The sequence below is a fragment of the Gobius niger genome (genome assembly GCF_951799975.1).
Source record: "Gobius niger genome assembly, chromosome: 15".
In the NCBI taxonomy this organism is placed as follows: Eukaryota; Metazoa; Chordata; class Actinopteri; order Gobiiformes; family Gobiidae; genus Gobius; species Gobius niger.
The window spans coordinates 11,583,766-11,601,521 of NC_136866.1; the positions used below are offsets into that span (position 1 = coordinate 11,583,766).

Here is a 17,756-nt window from a genome sequence, read left to right on the forward strand (position 1 = left end):
TTCTACATGTACCCGGGGTGATATGCAGCGCCTTAACCACACTTTACCTTAAAAAAATGTTTGTTGTTGTCAAAAAACACTTTCAGCCTTTTCATAATGTCTTTTGATCTTTATCTTTATGACATTAGTTTGGCGTCTTGGCTGTATATTCATGGTTAGTTTATGCACGTGTGAAAGATCTGAAAGGAATCAGATTCTATTAATCAGGTCACGTCAATAATTACTTCAATAATCTGAGAACTCCAGAGATCAGACTATGATCAGATTTTTGGTCTGCGTGCGAAGTCAGTGAGGCAGAACCTCTAAAGCATGAGATCTTAAGGACTAAAAAGTGTTTCTCGCCAACATTGCAGAATGTCAACTTATTGTTGCCTTGTTGCTGTAATGAATCATTATCAATAACTGGCGCTCTCGGACTGTTCCTCATTGCTGTAACAACCCAATTGTGATAAATATCTCTCCCACCATATCAGAAATCCTAATGACCTTCAGCAGCACTTCCAATGCTGAATAAATCTCCTGTCTGGACCATAATGACTAAAGGGAGCCAGCGCCAAAGTGAACTGCCACATTTTTGGGCGAGCCTTTAGATTTAAAGCATACTTTTCCAACTGTAAGTTAAACTATCCTGCGGTGCTGTAGCAATATATTCCCAAAACGACAATGACAGTTTGATGGGAAAGGTTTGTGTTTGGATTCACCATTTCAAATAATCCAATAAAAAAAGGATCAAAAACAACATGGCTGCTTATGAATGCAAATTTGCAGGACATAAAGCAGTATGAGGTTGAAGGGGTGAGTCCAGCTCCTCCTCCTTGCCCCCGGACGTCCCGTGGGTTGCGTTGAGGCAAGGTCAACCCTCCACAGCAGAGGGGCTTATAGATCCTATGTGCGACATTTTAACCTCCCCATGCCCTGCTATACATCAACGGGTACACAATAAACATCATGTCATTACTACCACTTATAGTCAAAGTAAATATAATGTAGCTGTCAATCTACTGCACATGTATTGGAATAGGACCATCAGACAGATTGTGTGTGAATTTTTGGCCTCTGTGCACTTGAGGGTCGTTTTGTTGCCTGTAACATCTCTAAACGTATCTCTCTGCCTCCTTTGAGCCTCTGTGAATGTCACCGGTTCGTCTGAATGTCAAAGACTGAATAAATTCACCCCTTTAATAACATAATGAGATAATAGCTCTTGACAGTGAGAGCCGGGCTGAAGGCTGCTGACAGAAGCCTATTGTGAAGTGCTCCAAATGGAGAAGGTCAAGACTTATAGGGGCACAATAGGAGAAATTAAATGGAACAAGGCAGGCACAGGGAAGCACATTAAAATATCAGGCATAAAAATCTGGAGGGAATTATACCACAAACCAGGGTTGCCAGGTATCGAAACGCATCTGAAAACACGCTCAGAACCCATCGGCAGTGAGACACTAGTGGTAAAAAATAGCTTTCAAATTGAAGAATGTGTAATATTTGAATGAGTCTGAGATTATTCTTTTAACAAAGCTGAGTTTGTTTTCAGGCCTGATCATTTCAATGCTCCTCAGGCTGGTCATGTGAGGTTTTTTACCTGGTCTTCAAGCCTCTGCTTTTGAATCATAAATAAATAATGAATTCTGACTGTTGAAAAAATCTCTTCTGTTGGTCCTTGTGTGAACTAGCTACTTCAGGCAGCATTTTGCCTCTGGTTGATGTGATGTGTGTGTTTTTTTTGCAAGCCTCCCGTTTCTTAAGTTACAGTTTGTGAACCTTTTAGGCAGTGAATTTGATGACAAGCAATCTTTCTCGCAGTTTGAATTAGATTTCCAGCATTGTGCATTGAACGAATGAAAGGTGCTTACTAAGGCCAATGCCACCACTATTTTACTACAACTTTTACTACTGTTAGAAATGTCAGCCTAACCCTAACCTATTGTGTTCAGCATTGTCATTTCACACCCCATCGCTCCCCTATGAGCCGTGCGTTAGAAAATCAATGGTTGTTAAAAAGTGCCAAATTAAGTGTCAGACAGGTGGGCGGAGCTTGTAAATCTACCGGTTTGACCGTATCAGCAGCCCCGCGCTTAAACAAATGTGCAAATGGGAGAGGAGGAGACGCCACATCCGTCATGCCCTTGTTAGCGCGTCTTAGCATGTGCGCTCACGAGGGCAGGACAGCTTGGTGGGACAGATGGCCTTGCGGTGCACAGAACCACTGAGGGGTTGGCTTCATCTGTGAACCATAACCTCCCCTGTGCCCCCCCCCCCCCCCCCCCCCCCACCCCTCCCGGTTCCTACAGCACGTGTAGACGGACTGGATGAAGGAGATGGGATGATAAGGGATGGTGGATGGTCGGGTGGGGGTGGGGTGGGCATTGTGCTTGGGGGATTATTAAAACAGAAGTGAAAGTCAGTGCAAAGCTCAGGGATAACTGTTGCACAGAATGGTTCTAATCGACTGCACTGCAATGTCAGTTTATTAATGGGATGGAAAAACAACTATCGGGACATTATTCTTCATTTTTGTGTGATTAAATATACTGTTATGTGTGCAAATATTAAAATAACAGAATAACAATTGTAACCAAAACCATTGTGCCGTCCACTGAATTGACACAGGCCACAGTTAATGATTCAATTAGTATTCTACTCTGCAAACACCTTATCGCCACCAAAAAGAAGCTATAAGTGGAGATAGTAGTAGCAGTTGTAATATTGGGGGTGGCGTGAGCGTGTCCACAGCAGATCCATCCCACTGGCTCATGTTTAACTGTAATGGTGCTTTGTTCTGTCGGGTTTTGGTGAGTGATGAGCGCACACCATCTGTCCCATTTCCTCAGGTTTGGCTGCTCACTCGCCATTGTCCAAATGTCATATAAGCGAAATATTGGCTTTTTGCATTCTTCAAGGAAGGACTGAACCAACATTCACCTAAATTTTGAATCGTTCAAAACAAACATAGTCAGTGGTTGACTCAATATTTTTCATACGTTTTTCAAGCATTTGTTGTGTTTGCATGGAGCGGTAATAGGCTCTGTGTGCATGGAAGGTTGCATAGAAACCTGATGCTAACTTCAATTGATTCCTGTCTATATTTTTTCTAATTGAGAGTTAGCCGTGTCTCATTGAACTGAATAAATATTTAGATACTATGTGGAAGAAAACAAGCAGTACATGTTAAAAACTTTTGTTTAGAACAGTAGCTTAACATTGGAGCTAAAGGCTAACATAAATTTAACGCTAACACATGTAAAAATAGCAACACCGTCTGAACTAATCCAATGAAACACATTGCGTTTGACGTTTATTTATGTTAGCTTGTGTTTTGTAAATCTTGTTTTATTGTTAATTTACATTAAAATGTTGACAGGAAGTAGTCATTACCCTACACTGGCAAACAGGAAGTTAGCCAAAACATTCACAGAGCCTGTAAGGAGACACATATAAATGAGGATAAACCAGACTATGACGCTAATATAATGGCTAGTTTGTATTCCAATGAATCCAACATGAAAAGAATGCTATTGGGACCTTTCTCGAATGTTAGCTACAATGTGCTGCTTTCGTCGCACACCTACACACATTTTTACCTTAGCTTAATCCCCCAAGTTCATTATCATCCCGTGGTTAATGACTTTCTCTAATGGGTTTTGCACGTCCTGAAGCAAATGTAAAATGGACCATATACTCTTCTTAATGGGAGAGCAACTGTTGTATGTTACTTTGCAATTCCTCTGGACATGCTACGTTCATTTGTGCATTTCACGCTCCAAGGCTGTTGTATGCAAATTAGGATGACTTTGGGGGGGAGGGGTTTCAATTTAGTAAACAGACTATTTGGTTGGTGTCAAACGCATTATGCTCGGCACTCAGATATCAATCTATGTTTGTCCTTGAGATTCTACAGTGGATATGCAAGTGACTTTTCAGGTTCAATTTTCCATTTGCAAAAGAATTTCGGATTCTGGACTTTAGCCCAATCATCCATGAGGTGGCTCAAACATGTTCCATTGTTTCCAAACTTGCAGGTTTACACTTTAATCTTGATATACGTATATTGCTATTGTAATCTAATCTAAACTTGATGAAGAGGTTAATCTCATTGTTAAAACACAAGGTTAAAACCTGACTGGTATTGACATAATCTGAGGATACAGTGGTTACGTAATAAGTGTGATGCTGAGGTCGTACTGGTCAAACGGGTGCAAAGATCGATGCATCTTCCATCAGAAATGGCGTGTCCAAATACATGTTGATTTGACTGCCATTCCTGTTACATGTATATGAAATATGACTCAGTTTCACCTGTTTTCCAACATGAAAGTTGCAGCTAGTCGGAGAACACTGCTCTAGGATCCTCAAAAAGCACACAATCTAGTCTCTGTCATACAGTGGTCGACGCTTCTTTGCAAAAATCACTGTTTTGTCAATATTCGTATAATGTTCTTCTATTTTATCTTTGCAGTGCCAGCTCTCCCAGGCTCTGAATGGTGTTTCTGACAAAGCCAAGGATGCCAAAGAATTCCTGGTCCAACTCAAGAACCTGCTCCAGCAAATACAGGTAAGACATTTCTCTAATCCTAGAAAACTAACCACAAACTAACTATTTATCTCATTACTCACTATGGGGATGCAAGCTCTATGCTGTGGCCTTGTTACATAATAAATATATGCTAAATATGCAATTACATTCTCAGCAATTAGAGGTCGAGAAGAATAATGATTTTAATGAGTTAACAGTCTATTTTCATCCCCAAGCTGCGCATTCTTATTATGGGCTGCAAGTAGCCTATCCCAGCAGCTTTGGATCGACATACAGGCATACATTAGTGGACTCACTATTTCTGTATTTACTGGATTGATGATTGAATTAAAATCATAATTAAAGGTGGGGTATGTAGGATTTCTTTTTCACAATGAGCCTAAATGGACTCTCTCTCTCACTTCCAAAATCCCTCCACCTGTCCCCAGTCAAGTCCAAATAAGGGATGGTGCAGGTGTCTTGAGATTCTGAGCTTTCAAAAGGCACTTTCTCCACATCATTATGCAAGCTTCAAAATCGTTTATTTTCTATTTGGCCTCATCTAAAGGCAAGATGGATGTTATCGTTTTACTCAGCGGCAGGAATTGAATTGGAAATGTGGTATCGAAGTCTGGATCTCCTCTGGTTTTATCAAACGCCCCGTTGCAGCTCGTGTCTAAATGCATAGATATCTATATTGGGTCTGCAGTGCTGCTCTTTTGCATTCATGTTTGCATCCTGGTTGTTTGTGCAGACGTGTTTTGATTATGACAAAGACAAATAGCAAATACTACGACTTTCCTACTAATGCTAACCCTGCTAATGCTTCTCGCACTTCTATAGGTATATGGAGAGTTAGCTGTGTCTCATTGAAATGAATAAATATTTAGATACTAGGCTATGTAGCAGAAAACAAGCAGCCGTTGAATAAGTACCAAACCAAAGTGTTTATAGGATGATTGGAGGGTCTTTCATCTCCCCCTGGTGTCTCTGGCCAGAAAATGATGTTTGCAACTTGACTGCCACCGGACCGGAGCCACCAATACACACTAATGGAATCACGAAGAAGCTAACATGCTAACGGGCAAAGCTAACTGCGGGCTAACGTCACTTTAAACAGTATTTACAGCCAAGTTTGAGTGAAAAAAATTATTTCCATTGTATAATTGGATGCACAATATCTCTCTCTCCCTTCGCCTTTCCTGTCAGCGTAGTATTTACTCTCCAAGACAATTAATAAGTTAAAAAATCGTAACTTGCTACGACACCTGCAGTTGCGCTTATGGCCTCCAGGGGCAAGAGTTACTTAGTACTGCTTTAATTTAATGCTAACAAATATAAAAATAGCAACACCGCTCATAAATAAACACACTGCGTTTGACGTTTATTCAAGTTTTATTTTTAATTTACGTTCAAACGTTGACAGGAAGTGTCCTTACCCTACACGGGCAAACAGGAAGTTAGCCAAAAACATTCACAGAGCCTGTAAGGAGACACATTAATGAGAATAAACCAGAATACGACGCTAATATAATGGCTAGTTTGTATTCCAATGAATTAAACATGAAAAAAAGAATACTATTGGGAACTTCCTGGAATGTTGGCTACAATGTGCTGCTTTAATTGCACAACTACACACACATTTTTTCAGAGCACCTTATACAAGCTTAATTCCCCAAGTCCATTATCATCCCGTGGTTAATGACTTTCTCTAATAGGTTTTGCACCTCATGAAGTAACAAAGACAAATAGCAAATACTACAACTTTCCTACTAATGCTAACCCTGCTCATGCTTCTCGCACCTAAAAGTGAGTATGATGATACGACAATACAAAACAATACCCCTTGTCTTTTACTGGTATTTATTACTTACGTCACTGAGGGCTTCGGAGCTTAGTTCTTTTTTGTCATGTTCATGCTGTTCACCAATGATTCGGGGATTTTGTGATTAAACAATAATATCTGGCAGCAGGAGACATTGGGATGAGGTTACGGGCTGCATGTGACTGACAGACGCTGGGGGAAGGATCAGCTGTGTTCCAGTTTGGGAGCTCAAACTCTCACTCATTTGGATCTATGTGCACTGTTCCCCAGTGTCTGTGCTCCACCATCTCCAAAACATATTGTAGGTACTTCAGTCGCAATGTGATATTTTAGATTCAAGCCCTTCAAGCTACTTTTTAAAAATATTTGATGAGAGGAAAATGAACACCCCTCATCTTCATTCTATGCAGACAAAATATCAGCAGAACAATCTTCTTTTCGTGCATTGTCATTTCCCAATTGAGACAGACAATAGAGCAACGTGCAGCCTCTGTGTACGGCCCAGCATTTTAAAAAGTAATCTTGCAGAAAAAAAACTCAGAAATCTCATCTCAGGCACAGGGGAGTGTGTCATCATGCAGCCATTAGTTCATTGCAAATCTCAGTAACTGTATTGTGGGCTGATAATGGAGTCGTCTTATTTGCATTTTGAGAGGAAAAACAGCAGCCCAATTGCAGTCTGTTGAAATAATTAACATCGTGCGAAAATATTTATGCTGCGAAAAACAAAAATAGCACATGATCTGTGTGGGAAATTTGCATATTCACACAAATAAAACCAAAAGAGAGTGTGGGCACTTGTGCAATTGCTAAGAAGTAGGACTATTTTTGTCATGCAATGAATCAAGAAGAAGTTAGAAGCAGCGAATAGTAATTGGCCGGAACAATGAAAAGTCCTACACTCAACAAACTGCATATCCCCAGCATTTAGCATTTTCAGTAAGATTTGTGTCTGTTTTCAGGAGAGCGGGGTGGAGTTCGAAGCCTGTGTGGTGGCCCAGTGCGACTCCCTGATCGAGGCGTTGACGAGACAAAAAGCAAAACTGCTCACCAAAGTCACCAAGGAGAAGGAGTACAAGCAAAAGGTGAGGACATGTACTATGTGCGCTATTTTATTACTATTTAATATGGTTCTGAATTCTTCTGGATGTGGCATAGTCATTGTGAAAGCTAGAAACAAGTTGGGAAGCAGCTATGCTCAATGACATTCAATTTTTGTACATTGAAAATGAGAGAAAAGGGACTATCAGGCGTCATTTCCTTCTCCATTGTAAAGGAAAAAGGTTGTTCAGTAAACACTTTTTCAGTGGGATTTCTTGGAAAACTCTTGGAAAGGCATTGGAAGACTGGTGCTGAGATGCTCAGCCAAGCAAACCTCACATTGTCGTTTTTTAACCATTCCCCAAACTGACAGCTATTAGTCATCTCCCTTTGTGGGTCCGTTCGTAGTCTTGGGTAGGTCCTCTCAGTGATGTAGATGCCAGGCGACGTTAGGTGCAAGAGCTACATATAAAAACAATTATTTTTAGACCATGACAGACAAAAGAGAGGACAAGAGTGAGCCTTGGAGGGCCCGCTGAGGCTCGCAAACTCTAAAATCCTTTGAACAGACAAAGGCTTTTTCATTCATAATTTAATCTTGCTCATGAAAAAAACTAATGCTGGAGGTGTTCTAAATTGACCTTACATTTACAGAATTTCCTCACCTTTGTAGAATAAAGAGGAACATTTGAGATGGTGGAGGTGCACAGAGAGATCCCTTATCCCTGAATGATTGTCTGATGCTGGGAACATCACATGGCGCCGTGCCCAGACACAACGTGCATGTCCCACTGACCGTCTGTCTGCGAGCTGGTGTGCGCAGGGGGGGGACGTCCCAGGACAGCTGTTGGCATTAGGTGTCATTGAGCTACAAGTACTGACAACAAACAAATAAGCATGTGTGCATCCAGCTTCCTGAATGAATTATTTTGACTAGTAATGTAGTGATTCTCTTGTATCTATCTGTGTACTGTATTTGAAACACTATCTCATTGGAATGCAGTATACATTACAGATGAATCGTATATTATTAATTGCATCAGCAGGACTCACCGCAAAAGAACCCACTCCCCTCAACCCCAAAATTACACACTGCCTCCACAGTGCATCATGGGATTGAACACAGCTGGTGTTTATTTTGGCTCAGGGCTTATGTAACTGCAGTTCAAAGAAAGCTCTCGGTTTCACACCAAGAAGAGGGGAGAGAACTGTGTATTTTAGGGAGACCACAGTAAACTCAGCGAAGAACATGTTTTATGAAATGGACGGACGATACAGGGGAACTAAGTGGAATTTTTTTAGCAACTCCCTAAATAAATTTAACATGTACAGGAGGTGGGATGATGAATGGATTCCTGCTGAGTGAAAATGCAAAAACACCAAATATACACAGTTTTCATGTTTATAAGCTACTTTAGTTTTTAAAATTTGAAAATAGATAATTGACCAAAATAAATAGCTTCACATTATCTCTTTTTCCTCCCAGCTTCAAAGTCATGTTATAAGGCTAAAATATAGCAGGAGATGGATGATTAGTTGATATATTAACGCTGTTCTGTGCCTCTGGTGAGTGTTGGCTTGTGTCTGGCTCCCGGCTGAGGCGTCTCGCTCCTCCCACGGTTCAGATGCTCCCAGTCTACTCACCCATTAATACAGAGCTGTCACTCTCCTTATGCTTGCCTTCCTCCACTGTATAGATTAATGGCACACGGCTTGACCCAGTGGTTTATAGTAACACGATGCTTTTCAAGAGAAATATTAAAGGAAACATTTACAAAATCCACTTTTTTTTAGCTTTAAACCACATTTAAACATTGTTGCCTCATCACAAACCTGTTAGTGTTCTGTTTTATTAAAATTACTACTTGCTATTTGATTGTGGTCATTAGAAACTGTGCATTATTAGTGGAGAAAACCTGATTTACCCTTTAGCATTTGTCAAAGTAGCTAGTAATTAGTAAAACAGGCCCAAAGTGTGTTCATCACGGCATCCTGGATTTGCCAGCATGTCTCTGGGTGAAAGTGGAAGCTTGCATTCGCTGTTTTGTAGCCTGCCATTTAGGGCTGGGTACCACTCTTTTTTTAATACCAGTACTTCAATGATTGATAATTTGATACCAATACCCTGGACAATACTTTTTCCAATACTTATACTAAAATGTTTGTTATTGAGAACCAGAAAACAGAACAATTATGTGTGGAAGATCTGCTAATCTACAATATTGGGTTCATCAATGTCAAGAAATGTGTGAAAAATTTAGAATAATTTGGAGAAATTGTGGCAAAAATAAGGAAAAACTGGGAAAAGGGGTGGGGAGAAAATTAGTATTAGTAATAAAAATTGGGGGGGGGGGCATTTATTTGCGGTGTATCGTTTAACTGTGCCCAGCCCGAGTGTCATTCTCAGTATTACACATGACAAACCTCAATTGTGCATGATATATGTCTACCTCTTTAGTCTACCTCTTATACTACTCATTTACTTACAAGTGTGCAATATAAATCCTATAGTTTATTGGAAAACCACATTTACCTCGTCTTCTTTATTGACTAATATCACAGATTTTTCCTTACTAAGTAACAGACAGGAGCTGTCAGCAGAATAACGAGGCGTGTTATCTCATTAACCATTGAGTATAAACAAAAGACTCCATCTAATTATCTCCCTGAATCGTTTGGGCAGCCATGGGTTAACGCTGTAATTAATTTACACAGTACCAACTGCTTTATATCCACATGCATAACTACACACATGCACATTTTTCACTGCCATTCTCTCGATTCTGTAAAAAAATACTGATCGCTGTCTGGCTACTGTGACATTGGCCAGGTAATGGAACAGGGCTATGGACTGATAAGGCGGCTCACTGGATTTCAATTAGCTTTGAATGACTGGCTTTGACACGGGTCCAAATGCAATTTACTAGCGGTATCTGAGAAAAAAAAGAAAAGGAAAAAGTAGCAACAGAGACATCCAGCGTGATTTATTCAACATGTCTGCCTACGCCTGATAAGGTTTTTGCATAAACTTGACAGATGTTTTCCTTTGTTTTCAAATTACCTTTTTTTTGTTCCGTTTACAGCATAGGTGAAAGCTCTTAAATCATTTTCTATTTCAATGTGTTGTATTTATGCATTCCCATGTGCAGTAGCTTTGTTAATGTGTGTTTTTGGATGCGTGTTTTAGGTGGTGCGAGACCAGATCACCCACTGCACCATGAAGCTGCGACAAACCACTGGGATGATGGAGTACTGCCTGGAGGTCCTGAAGGAGAACGACCCCAGCGGCTTCCTCCAGGTACCCTACTGTACTTGTATTCACTTATAATGTTGTTCCCTTGCATTATTCTTATACAACAGTGAAGCTGAATCCGCACATGGCCGTCGCTTTTTTCCACATTGACGGCCGAGAACGTAAATGAGAGTGAACAGAAATCCAATTGCCTGTCTGGAGTCTGCCTGACTGATATATTGAAGTGTTGTCGTGTTGTAAAGGCCCTGACAAGTTTAGTTATAAATCAGCAGCCTCTAAAGATCAATAGCTCATCAATACGTATAGATCGGCGGAGGGTGAGGGCAGAATCCCCCGGTCAGACGTGTGACAAGCACCTGGTCACATGACTCAGGGTAGCAGCATGTGCACCAAAACAAGCCTCTCCATCTGTCCAGGTTTGGGAACGGGGGATGGCACATTTTGGCTTTTAATTTCTGTATTTTACATTTTGTTATAACGTGTGACCAGTTAAATATTGATTGATTGAAAGTTCATGATTTGTCTTCAGCGCCTTCCTTACTCTCTTAACCTCCACTTGAACCGAGCACATTTTCTCCAGTTCGACCCCAAATCTGAAAGCCTCTGGAAAAAAGTGGCATAATAGTGACCCAAAAAAAAAAACAGCCACAAAGCAGCAACAAAACAGCGACAAAAACGTGACAAAAACAAGGCCAAAAGGTGACATTAGAGCGACGTAAGAGTGACAAAAACATGTCGAAAACACGGCAAATAAGTCACAAAAACAAAGACTAAAACACAACAAAAAAGTGACAAAAAAGCGACAAAAACGTGGTGAAAACAAGACCAAAAAGTGACATAAGAGCGTCAAAAACACAACAAAAACACGCCAAATAAGTGGCAAAAACATGACAAAAGAACGACTAAAACACAACAAAAAAGTGACAAGAAAGAGCGACAAAAACGTGGTGAAAACAAGACCAAAAAGTGACAAAAACACAACCAAAAAAGCGATACATAAGCAACATACAGAGCGTAAAAAAACACGGCAAAAACGCTTCTCAATTGTGACAAAACCTTGACAAAAAAAGGTAGAATCAGTTTTCATTCAAATGCGGCGCTCTCCTGTCGAGAAGCTTTTTACATTTGGGTAAATCTGAACTGGAGACAAAGCCCTCGGTTAAGCCGGGGGTTAAGGAGTTAATAGTGATTATATAGTAAGACTAGAATTACACTGAGTATAATCTTCATTCTACAACCTTTTGACATGGTTTTCAAATTGAGCTCAGAGCAGTTTCCCTGGCACGAGGACGCCTGTGATGTTTGTGGAAACGGGAGACGCCACTTCCTGGACACAGTTGCGCGGAGAAGAGAGAGAGAACGTCACAGATTCTCCTGTGGGACACGCTTCTGCTCCATCTCATCTGAATATTTCATGAGCTATTGATTATATGCTTCTCTTTGGCTCGTGATACTCACATCCTGAGCTACAGCTGCACATGTGTAGTTACTGTATATCAGCGCTGTATTCTCAGTGAGGGCGAGAGACATCAGACAAGACACAAACAAACAAAAAAGGGAAACAGAAGTGAACTGTGGTAATTTGGGTGTTGTGCTGTTTGCAGATTTCCGACGCCTTGGTCAAGCGCGTGTCGTCGTCCCAGGACCAGTGGGTCAAAGGCGCCCTGGAGCCCAAAGTGGCCCCGGAGTTTGACCTCTCTCTCAACACGGACTCCCTGCTCCAGACCATCCTGCAGCTGGACTTCTGCCAGGGCAAAGGTACTGTTTATTATTGATGTATACACACATGGATTACATTATTACTTTGCATGTTTAGCTTAAGGCATTCTTTCATAATGTACTCTGCAGATAAGATCGGCTTCTATCTCAGCAGCTGGAGTAGATAATGTGCATTTAACATTTAAGTATTGGATGCGTATTGTATTTTTACACTGTTTCTACTGAGGCGAGAAATTACAAGACATGATGATGCACACGTGTATTTGGACTATTCGGGGCATAGTAATCATAATACATCAAGATGCAGTCCAGGCGTAGTCTTTGTGTACGTAAGAAATCCAGAGGAGAATATGAAACGTTCAGTAAGAGACATAAGGATGAAGACTGGCCCCGCTGTGAAAGTGTCTTTATAATTTCCCCACAAGAGCCACTGCAGCTTTGATCCATTGTTCTTTAGGGACACAGTCTTTCTCTCGTGTCTTTGGATTCAACTCACAGTGAACAATGGAGCAAGACCTTTCCTGCAGTTACGTTACAGTTGCGCAGTTCTCAAATTATATCCAACTAGGGCTGCACTGTATGAGAAACAAAGCAAAGAAAAGTGATATTTGATAACTGTCTTGAAAGCTCAGGAATGGAATGAGTGTTGTGACTAAAATGTGCACAACCTTTTTAAGTTACCAAAAAAATGAATACATCTCAGTCAGATGGAAGACCTAGGTCAGGGGTAGGCAAGTTTGCGTTGTGGAGGGCCGACTTTCTGTATTGCCAAAACACCAAGGACTGAACCCCACTACTGTAGACTCAATTAAAGCACCGATGCCAGTGTTGTACATTATATAAGCTTATATAACCTAATGGGGTGTTTTGCCAGGAAATGAAAAAAATATATACTGTATTGAAAATCTTTTTTAGAGCACTGTATTTTCATAGGTATTTGATCTCTGATTTGTTTAATAATATTCCTCAAAATCGTCTTGGGGACCAGAGGTTTGATGCTGGAGGACCGGATTTGGCCCACGGGCCTGATGTTTCCTACCCCTGACCTACTTGATATTGTGATTTGTTTTGAATTCTTGCAATATGGATGGACATGGCATTAGCAAGCGCAAATATCTGGCGATATATTGTGCAGCCCTCCAGCTAATAAATGCTCACTTTGTGTTGTGGGGCAGCTGTGAGCGGTAAATCAAATCCCTACATTCGTGAGAAACCAAAAACAAATAGAAGACATCATAGAGAGAAATGTTTAAATTTGAACAATGGATGTCGTGTCCACTATTAAAGTAATGGTAAGCATTTTTTTGTGAGGATAACTTACAAATAATACTATTAATAAGAATACTGTATATCTAGTCATGCGTCTTTAGACATGATATAAAAATGTATAAGCTACAATCCCATAAGCCCATAGGTTTCATTTTGAATTCTATTGAACAGTGTGGGTCGCTTTAATGAAATCTCTGCAACATCACGTTAAGTTTACATGCCGCCACGGGGGCTCGCACAAAAGAGACTGAGGTTTATCAGATCAACGTTGACTTTGAGTGACGACCGCAAAAAAAATCTCCTTTCCCCTTTTTGTGAATACAAATGCAAAGCCAATTTTATTCTATAGCAATCTGCCAATCACCCGGCTATTTCCCAGGCTCAACTGGAATAAACTACGAGACGGCTGCCCTAAGCGTCGCGCCAGATTAAGTTTTCCCCCTATACAGTATGACGACGACTTCTTGCCATTTTCTTCTGCTGCAAATCCCATTATCCTTGAGTGGCACTACAGCTGTTAACCCTGTCTTGTGGCCATGTAATCTTGTGCTGAAATGCTCAAACCGCCGTGGCGTTTGCAGATGTGCAGGAGGGCCCGTTATTGAGACAGTTGCAGGAGGCAGACAGTGGTGAGGCAGAGGAGATGGAGGCAGAGAGCCCTGAAGGTATTACAGACGCTTTTCTTCCACAATAAAGCCCTGTATTTTCACTCCTCCGGTCGACCCCATTACCCAGTCCCTCTGTCAGTCCTGGTCCAGCCTCCGAAACACACACCACCCCTTTGCATGGCCACTGTATCCAGTCCTCTGTGTACTTCTGAAGTTCAAATTTAAAGTCGTTTGTAGCCTTCAGTTCTTCTTATGCTCAGTATATGTTATTTGTATGCTTAATAGAGAATGACTATGGGCTACAAATATAAAAACCTCTACAATGCCTCACAATGTGTTCCCCTTGATTGCTTGATCACCTTGTGCTATGTCACTGACGTTGTTTTCTTGTAAGTTATGTGGTAAATGCACCTTTTGATAAGGCAATTATTGAACAGCTTGAGAAATGTTATTTATTTTGTTGTTTTCACTCTATGTTTGATGGTGTTTCTGCAACTGATTACACACAAAACATATATTAAGTGATTCCATTCATTATTTTCTTTATCAAACATGTATGTACTGTGTTTTTTTGACAACCTCGTCCCAGTAGTGCATTCTGTGACCTCAATCCTCGCAGAAACTAAAAACACACACTTTGGTTTTACGCATCCCAGTTGCAGAAATGTCGCCAAATGATCCGTGCCTTTAGGAAATGCTACTTTCGGTGCGCCTTTGAGCCCAGCAGTGGCCTTTGTCAGCTAAAAATATTTGTATAATCCCTCCTCGCCGTAAGCTTACTTGTGTCTCTTAAAAAGGGTGTAAGCTGTCTACGTCAAATCCTAAAAGACACTAAACACTTTTTGAGGGAGGTTACGGGAGATTAACCAAATAGTCGTAGCAGAGGAAGTATCTTTTAAGCACCCGACTCCCCTGTGAGCTTTTCATTGGGATTTTAATGGGCGGACCAACACCGCTCGTAGTCTCTGTTGCCCTGTCAGTGACCCCAAAGCTCGTTCACCTTTAGGGCTTTTCTTACCCCGTATAGACCTACATTAAAGCCCTTCTTCAGCTACCTCTGTTGTTAAGAGACCTGTATATCCTCCCTTTGGTGCATCCTTAATATGCTCCCTTCATGTGCCTTCCTTCCTTAACCCCTCTCTCCTTGATCACTCCGCTGAACGTCTTTTCCCCCTTGTCCGCAGTGGAGACGGGGCCCTCGGTGCCAGCGGCCCCTCTGCTGCAGCTGGAGAAGTGCTGCACCAGAAACAACAGTGCCACTCTGGCCTGGAGAGTCACCGCCCCCACTGGGAACCCCATCGAGGGGTACATCCTGGAGCTGGATGACGGAAGTGGAGGACAATATAGGGTCGGTTTCCCATCTCTCTACTTACTATACTCAAGATTATTGCTGTAGTTTGCTTAGATTTTTTAATTATCCGCTACTTCCCTCTCATTCTCATGCCCCAAATCCTTAAACCATAGGAACAGTTCTTCTCAAGTAATCAGTGAAGCTACACTGCCTGACCAAAACTAACCCACTACCTGGATGTAACTGTTCTGATCTGTGGTTACTGCAGTCGGTCCATCAATGGGTTTATTTTTCCCTGGTGACACAGGCATATTCCAAGATGACACTGTAAAAAGAGTGTTTCAGGGAGTGCAAGGTATCCCATGGATTGACCACCACCGAGTCCAGATCTTAACCCAAGATCTTAGTGAAAGACTAATGCAACACTGGATCTTTTGACATTGTAGAAGCATTTTTTGGTTAGGGAGTGTATTTCTCTAAACAGTACACAAATGTATGATTTTGTGAGTGTCAAAACAATCTCAATGATGACACAAATTTAGGTTCTTCTACACCTGCTGTAGCATGCTTGGCATACGCTGATAAAAACACGCTAAACCCAAACGCAACCGTTTGAAATTCTAATGTAAAGTCTAAAGGCATCTGTTTAATTCATTTGTGTGTTTGCTTTAATTCCAGCATCTTCAATATAACTTAATAATTTAAAGTGAATGTATAAATCCAGTTTTACCCATGCTGATATGCTATGAAGGTGATGTCTTTGTCTAAAAGTGTGCACCTTGTGTGTTCAGGAGGTGTATGTGGGGAAGGAGACAGTGTGCACCGTGGATGGGCTCCATTTTAACAGCTCATATAACGCCAGAGTGAAAGCCTACAACGCTATCGGGGTGGGGCCGTACAGCAAGACCGTGGTGCTCAAGACCTCGGATGGTATGTGCTGACTTAATGTGCCATTCAATGTTTGAAAATAGTGGATTGAAACAGTATTTTTGAGCAAAACGTATGCGTGTATAAAGTAGGGCTGCAGGATCTTTAACTATCTTCAATAACGTAATGATGAGATTAAACCATATCAACACAGTGCAGTATGAGGGAAGTGGTCAAAGCACAAAACATTATTACAACTCACGTTCTGTGCTACGAAATAGTTCCAAATGAATACATATTTTGCTAATTGCATCATTGGGGTGTGTTTACTGCTTGATATATGGGCTTGTGAAGATACGGTGTAGAATGAAAGGACTTACTTAAATAAGAATGGGAAGATGAGAGGTCTAAAAGATGAGTGAAACGGCACAGTGACTAAATCAGCTGCATTCAGAGTGGGACAAGGCGAGGAGGAGCGTCTTGTTTCTAAATACTCACCAAAGGCGTGGGAACAATGGGTATTACAGTCTGTCGTATGGCTGAAAACCACTCTGCCCTCCGTCCCCGCTGTCCTGTTACTGTTGCTGCTTCGACATTCTCCTAGTAACTGTGAATAAGCAATGAAAAAAAAGCTGTGAATCCGAGCAACAGCCAGAGAAGAATAGGCTACAATATGCAGTTCTTACTAAAGCCTCTACTGTAGTCTGCCTTTATTTGTGTAATTATTATCCAAGCATTGGTCTCGAAGATAGTATTTTATATAGAGCTTTGTTGATTTTTTACAGAATACTTTTTTCCTCTTCTATACAGTGGCATGGTTTACCTTTGATCCTTCTTCTGCGCACCGCGACATCGTTCTGACCAATGAAAACCAGACGGTGTCGTGCAGCAGCTACGACGACCGCGTGGTGCTGGGGACCGCAGCTTTCTCCAAGGTACTTTTAAGCCCAAAGCTCGTACTTTCACACTGACTTCAACATGGAGGTATCGACCTTTTAGGAGGCGCGCTATTGTCCCTGTACTCTTTTCTGTTATTGAACGACTGACCCTCCCGTTTTTCCCCCTCACCGGGAGGAGTTAAAATGCTGTTACTGTGACCTCAGGGGGTACACTACTGGGAGGTGACCATTGATCGCTATGACAACCACCCCGACCCCGCGTTCGGGGTTGCCAGGATCAACACGGTGAAAGACATGATGTTGGGCAAAGACGACAAGGCCTGGGCCATGTATGTGGACAACAACCGCTCCTGGTTCATGCACAACAACTCCCACACCAACAGGTACGAGCCAATATGTCACGTATCCTCCTGTGTTATGCATTACATAGACCTGAGATTGTTGTAGTGGAGGCAGTTGGAGTGTCGAAAT

At 41.4% G+C, this 17,756-nt stretch overlaps 1 protein-coding gene across 1 annotated transcript in view; it reads left to right on the plus strand.

The window, feature by feature from the left end:
* The window catches only part of trim67 (tripartite motif containing 67), a 32,287-nt gene that overhangs the window by 11,372 nt on the left and 3,159 nt on the right, over nucleotides 1–17,756 (plus strand). The window contains exons 2-9 of the mRNA XM_079572020.1: nucleotides 4,457–4,552; nucleotides 7,301–7,423; nucleotides 10,567–10,677; nucleotides 12,237–12,390; nucleotides 15,413–15,576; nucleotides 16,311–16,449; nucleotides 17,197–17,321; nucleotides 17,490–17,668. Of these exons, the coding sequence (XP_079428146.1) occupies nucleotides 4,457–4,552; nucleotides 7,301–7,423; nucleotides 10,567–10,677; nucleotides 12,237–12,390; nucleotides 15,413–15,576; nucleotides 16,311–16,449; nucleotides 17,197–17,321; nucleotides 17,490–17,668 (1,091 nt within the window). The remainder of the gene's footprint in view (nucleotides 1–4,456; nucleotides 4,553–7,300; nucleotides 7,424–10,566; nucleotides 10,678–12,236; nucleotides 12,391–15,412; nucleotides 15,577–16,310; nucleotides 16,450–17,196; nucleotides 17,322–17,489; nucleotides 17,669–17,756) is intronic.